At 36.4% G+C, this 9,337-nt stretch overlaps 2 protein-coding genes across 2 annotated transcripts; one reads left to right on the top strand and one right to left on the bottom strand.

The window, feature by feature from the left end:
• Positions 1-564: 564 nt before the first annotated feature.
• Positions 565-3,017, top strand: LOC145975963 (uncharacterized). Its single transcript, XM_083106728.1, has 2 exons — positions 565-897; positions 2,904-3,017. The coding sequence occupies exons 1-2, from the start codon at positions 565-567 to the stop codon at positions 3,015-3,017; spliced, it is 447 nt and encodes a 148-aa protein (XP_082962854.1).
• A 479-nt stretch (positions 3,018-3,496) lies between these two features.
• On the bottom strand, positions 3,497-3,964 carry LOC145975962 (uncharacterized). Its single transcript, XM_083106727.1, has one exon. The coding sequence runs from the start codon at positions 3,962-3,964 to the stop codon at positions 3,497-3,499; it is 468 nt and encodes a 155-aa protein (XP_082962853.1).
• Between the last annotated feature and the right edge of the window lie 5,373 nt (positions 3,965-9,337).

Raw genomic sequence — 9,337 nt, 5'->3', positions numbered from 1 at the left:
TCGCTTAACACAGTCACTTCTGGCACAGCATGTGTCCCTTATTTAGCAATGCGCTGCCTCAAGCAGTTAGCAAAAGAGGAAGATACCTCAAGCCCGCTGGCGCGAAGAGCGTTGTTATTAGATTTTTACATGGATGATGTCTTGACGGGTAGCGACGATTTAGAGGAAACAATCTGTTTGCAAAAACAACTTACTGACCTTCTGGCAAAAGGACAATTTCATTTAAGAAAATGGAGGTCGAACGACGATTGAATTTTGAAGCATCTAATGGAAGAAGGCAAATCAGAAGAACTGTTAGTCATTAACAAGGATGCAGCATTGAAGACACTAGGAATCTTATGGAACCAGAAAGAAGATATGCTTTTGTATCAGGAAAAGGAAATAAAACCTAGCCGAATAACTAAGCGCAGCGTGATTTCGGAGATTGCGCAGATATATGATCCATTGGGTTTAATTGGACCGGCTATGATCGTAGCCAAAATCATTATGCAGCAGCTGTGGACTTTATAATTAAATTTAGACTGGGATGAAAGTTTGCCTCAAGAACTTCACTGCAAATGGAAGATGTATCAGTTATCGTGGAGGCAACTCAGCGGCTTGAAGATACCTCGTCGGATTACAGGATCAGATGTTTCAGGAAAAATAGTCATTCACGGCTTTAGTGATGCCTCAGAGCGTGCGTATGGAGCATGCTTGTACGCCGTCACTCATGATTCAGCTGGCAACATTCATTCACATTTACTTTGCTCTAAGTCTAGAGTCGCACCCTTGAAGGTCTTGACAGTAGCGAAATTGGAGCTATGTGCGGCATTATTGTTAGCTAAACTTTACAAAACTGTTCGTGAAGCTCTTAAAGAAAGAATTGAGGGAGTGAAGCTGTGGAGCGACTCCACTATTGTACTCGGGTGGATACGCATATATTATAATAATATATAAATAATTTTTTCTTTCAAATATTTTATAAGAAAAAGCAATACTAATATTATTCTTCTAATAATTTTTCATTCTTTTTATTATTTTTCACATATATCAACAAAGATCATAGAAGAAAGAAAACAAATAAACATATTATAATGTATTTATACATATAATTATATATAAAACCTTTTTCAGAATTGCTTACGTTATTATTAAAATTATTATTAGCAAAGAAATTAGAAATAAAATTACAATAGCTCATAAATGATAAATATAAACAATTACTCCATTTTTCTATTACATGTTTTTGAATTTATCATAAAATTCTTTAAAAATTTCATTAAGGATATACAGGGTGGGCCATTTTAATCTATGCACCCAAATTTCTTTGTACCTAAGACAGATACGGAAAAATGATTCAGACAAAAGTTGTTTGGTTTCGAGGGGGCCATAAGATGGTATCATTGGTTTGACCTTGAAGAGTTATTTGAAGGTCACATGAAGGTCACCTTCAATTTCTTAAATGGAACCTACTATTTGTCATTGCATATTCTTGTAGCTTATCTCGAGAGCTTTCCAAAACACTATAATTAAGTACTTTTTTGTTAAGTACTTTTTGAGTTATGAGGCTTGAAATAATTTCTTAATTTTACATAAACCGTAAAATATCTTGTAAAATATTCATTTTTCGATTATCTTACCTTAATACTTTTATGTACAAAATAATGAGAGGAATCAATTGGTGTAAAGAAAACACATAGTTGTTTTTAAGAAAAAATATGGAATTGTTAATTGCAAATTACATATTTTTTTCTTCAAAACAACTATGTGTTTTTTTTACACCAGTTGATTCCTCTCATTATTTTGTACGTAAAAGTATTAAGGTAAGATAATCGAAAAATGAATATTTTACAAGATATTTTACGGTTTATGTAAAATTAAGAAATTATTTCAAGCCTCGTAACTCAAAAAGTACTTAACAAAAAAGTACTTAATTATAGTGTTTTGGAAAGCTCTCGAGATAAGCTACAAGAATATGCAATGACAAATAGTAGGTTCTATTTAAGAAATTGAAGGTGACCTTCATGTGACCTTCAAATAACTCTTCAAGGTCAAACCAATGATACCATCTTATGGCCCCCTCGAAACCAAACAACTTTTGTCTGAATCATTTTTCCGTATCTGTCTTAGGTACAAAGAAATTTGGGTGCATAGATTAAAATGGCCCACCCTGTATATTAAGGTTATTAAGAATAATTAAAAAATAAAACCGATATTAAAAATATTCTCGGAATAAAAATTTAAAAAATGTCCGACCAAATTATTAAATATGTTTTATATATAACTATTAAAAATGTTTTTTAAAATGGAACAACTTTTATCCAAATTATTTTTCTTCAACTCATTTGCAGAAGTAATCGTATTAATGTAAAATCGTGTATTAATATATGTCACATATATATATATATATATATATATATATGTTACATATTTATATGTTTGTGCATGTGTGTGTGTGTGTGAGCGCATGTGTGTGTGAGAGTGTGTATGTATTGTTGCGTCCGCGGGGCGAGGACCTCGAGATATATCGAAGTGCGCGTTATACGCTTTCGGGCACTCGCGGGTCGCGTGAAATAACTTAACACTTTTAAGAACAACATGCAACTTTATTGCGGAACACAGAACACACACAACAACGAATTATAACAAGGAACACGATAACGATTCGTAAACGCGTCCGCTCAGCTCAACAGCTGGCTCCAGACTCTAATATGGTGCCGGAAAACAACTGCACGCCAGTTGTTAATAAACAGCCCTCCTAGCGATGATGTTCAGGAGATGAAAGGAATGAAGGCGCTCAGGGAATGATAAACCAGAGACGTAACATTGCTCCCCTTCTTCAAGATTGTCGCCTCGACAATCAGAAACAGAGAGAGGGTTATCCAACGCTGTCTTAGAACTCTATGCTTCGATGTCGATTTCAGGATTCCAACGAATATCCTTGTTCTACCTTGGACTTCTGCCGGTTACCGAACAATTCGCTAATGGATCCACTCGCACATCCGCACAAGTCTTTGTCGACTCCAGGGCATCGATGAACCTTCTTGCTCTACCCTGGGCTCCTGCCACAGGTTACCGAGCGATTCGCTATCTCGTACCCAATCGACCTTCGTTGTTCCTCTTGATACGTCCCAATCTTCCTGCGACCTTGAAAATCTTCAGACAAGGGGGGGAGTATTCTCCGTGGACCCATCGTCCCTCGTGGACTCCCCAAGTCCCTGCTTCGGATTTACCCAACGACCCGCGGGAAAACCACGGATCAAAAACCGCGGGTGAGGCAGCCTTCTTAAAAAAAACGTTTCCTCTCCCAGGATGGTTCAGCTCGTTGTTCAGCTTTTCTGCCTTGTTCAAGAAACTCCTCACTCAAGGCAAACCTCCCCTTTGATCGAGGGCTCTAGAAAAAAAATTTACTTAATTTATCCTTTCAATCAATAAAATTTTCCCCCGAATTTCTTAAAAAAAAAGAAACTAATAACAATAGACAGAAATTTTCGGGCTCCAATCTACTCTAAGAATTCTAAGTTTTCTCAAGAAAAGGAGCTAATCTGTCTGCATGAACCACTTTCTTCTTGTGTCTAAGAGTTCTCTGAATACAATAAACCACATCATTGAATTTCTTCACTATCGAATAAGGGCCATCCCAATTGCTCTGCAATTTCTGAGCCTTCCCTTCACTTCTTCGAGAATTAAACAACCAGACTCTGTCTCCCTCTTTGAAAAGAACTCTTCTAATTTTTTGATCATATCGGGCTTTCATTTGAGAAGACTTCAAATCCATGCGTTCCCTAACGTAGGAATGAATCTCCTCTAATTTCTCTTTTAAATTTTCCACATAATTTCTCCCTGGAGGCAATCTCTCTTCATCAAATCTAAGACCTCCTTGCAGCAAATCTACAGGCAGCCTAAGTTCTCGAGCAAAGTATAATTCTGCAGGAGTCACTCCTGTAGTTTCATGCTTCAAAGATCTGTAGGCTAAGAGAAACATAGGAACCCACTCCCCCTGATTTTCAGAGATGTATTTTGCTAAATAATTAATTATCGTCTGATGCTGACGCTCCACTTGGCCATCAGACTGAGGATGAAGAGCAGTAGTTCTTGTCTTCTTGATTCCGAGTAGTCACATCAATCCTGAAAATAACTGAGACTCGAAATTCTTTCCCTGATCCGTATGAATTTCAATAGGCACCCCGTGCCTGGAAACGAACTGATTTACAAAACCTTCAGCCACTGTTTTGGCTCTAATATTCTTCACAGGGAAAGCTTCCACCCACTTCGTAAAACAATCTACTATGACAAGCAGATATTTATTCCCTGACTTAGTCAACGGAAGAGGACCAAGGATATCTATCTGTACCCTTTCCAACGGAACTTCGACGTTGTAAATTTGTAAAGGAGACTTCCTTTCTCCTTTTCCCAAGGGACCTTTCTTCGAAACACAAATCTTACACGTCCTGCACCATTTCTCCACGTCCTGTTTACAGCTTGTCCAGAAGAATCTTTTCCAGAGTTTTATTTACTCCAAAATGTCCTCCCGACGGAGAATTGTGCGCTTCTTCCAAAATTTCTTTAACTCGATCACGATGAACTATTAACTGAAGAAAACTAGTTCTAAGATTCGGGGTTTCCCATTTCTTATAGAGAACTCCGTCTTTTAGGACCAGAGAATCCCAGTAAGACCAATAAATCTGAGCTGAATCATCTCCAACAGGAACCTGCAATGGCCTCTTTCCTGTTTCCTTCCCTTGTAAAATAAACGAAATACTTGAATCCTTTCGTTGTGCTTCATGCCATCCCTCAAGATCTTCGCCTCCTAATACAATGCGAGCAACCATCTTTCCGATCTCTTCCGTACTTTTCCTTTCGACCTTAGCGCAATATTCACATCCGTTTATCTCACATAACCGTCTCGATAATCCATCGGCATTTTTGTGGGATTGTCTCTTTCGATGAACTATTTCAAATTCAAATTCTTGTAATCTTTCTAGCCAACGAGCCAGTTGTCCTTCTAGATCCTTGAAAGACATTAACCACTTTAATGACACATGATCGGTACGAATCATAAACTTTCGACCTAGAAAATAATGACGAAAAGATTTTAAAGAATCAACTACTGCTAACAATTCCCGACGAGTTACATAATAATTCCGCTCGGCCTTACTAAGTACTTTACTAAAATAAGCAATGACTTTCTTTTCCCATTTGTTTCTGGGATAATACCGCACCGATACCAATATTAGAAGCATCCGTATCTAAAATGAATCCATCTTCCCCCTTAGGAAAAGATAACACTGGAGAAGAGGTTAACATAAATTTCAATTTTTCGAAAGCATTTTGGCATTCATATCCCCAAACGAATTTAATCTGATTTTCCGTTAATGCGTACAGGGGTTTTGCCAAAAAAAATCCTTTCACAAATTTCCGATAGTACGAACAAAACCCGAGAAAACTTCGCAATTGTTTCTTCGTATGGGGCGTCGGCCAATCTCTTATGGCAGCAATCTTTTCCGGATCTGTAATGACGCCCTCTTCAGAAATTATATGTCCCAAATATTTAACACTATGTTGAAAGAAAATACATTTTTTTGGTTTAATCTTTAAATTAGCTGCTCTAAATCGCGAAAATACCATCTTTAAATTTTCAAACATTTCATCAAAACTTTTTCCAAAAATGATCACATCATCTAAATATACTAAACATTTTTTTGATAATATTCCATGCAAGACTTTTCCATCAAACGCTCAAATGTAGCGGGAGCGTTACATAAACCGAACGGCATTACCGTAAATTGCCAAAGACCCCTGCCGATAGAGAAAGCCGTCTTTTCTTTGTCCTCAGGTCGGACTTTTAATTATCCGCCAATATCCACTCTTTAGATCAAGCGTAGAAAACCAAGAATTACCTGATAGCTAATCTAAAATATCGTCAATTCTGGGAAGAGGGTACGAATCCTTTACCGTCACACGGCCGGAGAAACCCAGGGACTCTGCGACTCCTCAATAACTCCTTGCGTCCTCATATCCTCAAGAATTTTATCTACTTCCTTTCTCATTTATATTGGAATTCGACGAGGTACCTGCTTTATGGGGAAAGAGTCTTTCACATTGATAACATGTTCTACAATATCACAATTACCAGCCCCAATATTCTCAGAAAACACATCACGAAAATTATTCAAGAAGTCAGCAAAAATTTTCCTTTGAGTAATTTCCAAATTCACAGAATCACTTTCAAAAAGTTCTTTTAAGATAGATGGAACTGTAGGAGAATCTTCAATCCGAGAACAATTATAAATTTCTTTTTCATTCAACTCCGATTCATTGAATTCACGATCGAAAATATTTTCCAAACCAATCCTTCGAAGAAAATCAGCTTCCAATAGACAATCATCATTTATTTTAGCAACGAACATGGGAATCAGAATAGAATATTTTCCAATTTCTATTTTAATCTCAACCTGAAATTCGATTAATACTTTTTCTCCTGTCGGATATCTCAGATTACAATTTTTAATTCGAATCTTTCTCATATTTCTATTTACCAACTTTTTATTTAAGACTGAAATATCAGAGCCCGTATCTATCTTAAAAGAACACTTTTTACCATTAATCTTTCCGTCATAATAAAAATTATCTTGCCCTATTCTACAAATGCTTAAATCTACAAATCGATTAACAATCGGGGCTTTTTGCGTAAAAGTCGAGCTCACCCCGCGCAGCTCAACTAAACCGCGTTTCCCCTTTCCTCAGGACATTCTGTACGGAAATGCCCCGTTTTCCCGCATGTCCAACATTCTTTCCCTTTAGAGGAAAAATTATTTCCTCGCCATCTCCCTCCCGAAAGATTTTCTCTTCTTTTTTTATCATTTTCTCCCTTTTCTTTCTCTTTTCGCGCGTCGTTCCTCTCCGCCTTTTGATAAATTCCCCTCTCAAAATTTCTATTGAATCTCCCGAAATTTTCTTTCTTTTTGTCAAAACTCTCCCCTTGAATAATTTTTACTGCTTTCGCTCTCTCAACAGCCAAATTTAGTGAGGTTATTCCCTCTAATTGTAGAGTCCTCCTCAAGAAATTATCTGAAAGAGCCGAGAAAAATAGTGCGCACGCAATTTTGTCTCTAACCGCGAAAGGGCACTCTGGGTAAGCTAATCCCGACAATCTCTCTAACTCAGCACCGAAAGAAGCCAAATCTTCCCCAAATTTTTGTTTGCGATTCGTGAAGAGAGAATAGTAATTCTGTGTCAAATTTCCCTCTCCAAAAAGAAGTTCAAGTTTTGATTTCAATTCCAAAAAACTCAGACTTTCGAAATTTTCCACGTTTTCTAAGACCGTTCGCGCTTTTCTCCTTAAACTTGCGGCCAAAGCAATCGTTTTTGTCACTTCATCCCAATTATCTGCGCGCGCGATCAAAAGAAATTGGGAGAGGAATTTCTGCAGCGGAACTTTCCCGTCAAAAATATCGGGCTTCAATTTGAAGCCCGTTCTCGCACAAAAATCATTATTCATTACATTCTCGCAAGCTCTATTATCGGAAAGACTTAGCTGTTCGTCTTCCCACGTAGCAATTCTCTGCTCCAGTCGACGCAGTTCCTCGTCTCTTTGCTGCAACAAAATCTCGAATTGTGCGTGTTCCCGTTCTCGTTCTGCTCGCATCAGTCGTAACTCTTGGAGCGCAGCTTGCAGCACGTCTTCCCCAGAAAGAACTTCTCCGTTCGGTGATATTCGGAGCGGAGCTTGCGAGCGGGTAACTCTCGGCGAATGTTGTGTCGTCATGTTCTTCAAATCCTTCGTAGCTCGTCGCTCGTACAATCTCGGACGACCCCCCAAAATGTTGCGTCCGCGGGGCGAGGACCTCGAGATATATCGAAGTGTGCGTTCTACGCTTTCGGGCACTCGCGGGTCGCGTGAAATAACTTAACACTTTTAAGAACAACGTGCAACTTTATTGCGGAACACAGAACACACACAACAACGGATTATAACAAGGAACACGATAACGATTCGTAAACGCGCCCGCTTAGCTCAACAGCTGGCTTCAGACTCTAATATGGTGCCGGAAAAAAACTGCACGCCGGTTGTTAATAAACAACCCTCCTAGTGATGATGTTCAGGAGATGAAAGGAATGAAGGCGCTCAGGGAATGATAAACCAGGGACGTAACAGTATGTACGTATATATAGATCCCATTACAAGCAGTTGAGAATAAATTGAATGTAATAATAAGAATATATACCTATACCTGAATTATGCATTATACCAATTACTTTAACTTTATCACCTTTCATCAAATTATATTCGCTTTCGTCAAAGTTCATTATATGAACTTCTAGTTTAAAACGTCCGTCAGTTAACGAACCAAAACCAATTTTTTTATTCAGACTGTTATTGTAAATCGCTCCAAAATTGGATTTTATATAACCTTCCAATGCTATAAAATAAATAAACATTCAGAATATATTTCATAATCATCACGCAATAATAGCATAAATAAAGTTAAAAATATTAATATTAAATTAAAATATTATGAATTTAAAATTGTAACATTTTTTGAATTATAAAGTTCCACAACTGAAAAATAACATTTTGAACAATTGTATCATTGACAGATTTTTAATCAATTACAATTTTGTTTAACAAAAGAGAGAAGTCGATATAAGTCAATATTTTCAGCAATTTTCCAATTTTTGACATTGTATCTTTGTAAATAAATTTTAAATCAAAATTCTATAAAAGTAAATTCCATTGAAATTAACAATTTATTAATTTTACACTTAAATACTTTACTAATTTTTTAAATTCCGCAAAATTTAATTTACGAAAAGTTTATTAAGTCTTTCTTAACCGTTTTAACTTGGAATTTAATAATGATTTAACGTTTTTATTTAAAAATATTCCAAACGATCTTAAGAAAAACTAATTACTCATTAATGTGTTACAATGATTCCGAGATGTTATATAAGTATATGAATAAACAAAAATATAAAATTTATCAATGCGTGTCGATGTATTTATAGCGTTACAAAATTCAACGTGTTCCGGTTCTACATCTGAAAAAATTAGTGGATTATATTTTCCCAAATTTGTAATAATAGTATTGGATTGAACTTGCAATTCATAAGGTACATTGCCATTATTGAAACGAGCATTTTCAGGAGTTCGAGCTTGTATGCCGTCTAAGTGTGCAATCTATCATATCAAAATTCGTACAATTGGAGATACATACAAGTAAATATAAATATATATAAAGTAACTAAAAAGATTTCATTTAATAAACCCATACACATACATAGGGACTTGTTGTTTTATATAAAAAGAGGAAAAACATAAGATTACTTACATAATTTAATTTTATATTCGGTTCTA

Source organism: Camponotus vicinus, unplaced genomic scaffold (assembly GCF_025532165.1).
Source record: "Camponotus vicinus isolate PSW18456_S1 unplaced genomic scaffold, iyCamVici1.0 SCAF_8, whole genome shotgun sequence".
Taxonomy (NCBI): Eukaryota; Metazoa; Arthropoda; class Insecta; order Hymenoptera; family Formicidae; genus Camponotus; species Camponotus vicinus.
This window is presented reverse-complemented; position numbering and strand designations above follow the sequence as displayed.

Excerpts from the sequence above, each read along its gene's own strand:
- LOC145975962 (XM_083106727.1), bottom strand. The coding sequence starts at position 3,964 with ATGTTTCTCTTAGCCTACAGATCTTTGAAGCATGAAACTACAGGAGTG.
- LOC145975963 (XM_083106728.1), top strand. The coding sequence starts at position 565 with ATGTATCAGTTATCGTGGAGGCAACTCAGCGGCTTGAAGATACCTCGT. Across the intron at positions 898-2,903 it reads TGTGGAGCGACTCCACTATT|GATTCCAACGAATATCCTTG; the intron begins GTACTCGGGTGG and ends TGTCGATTTCAG.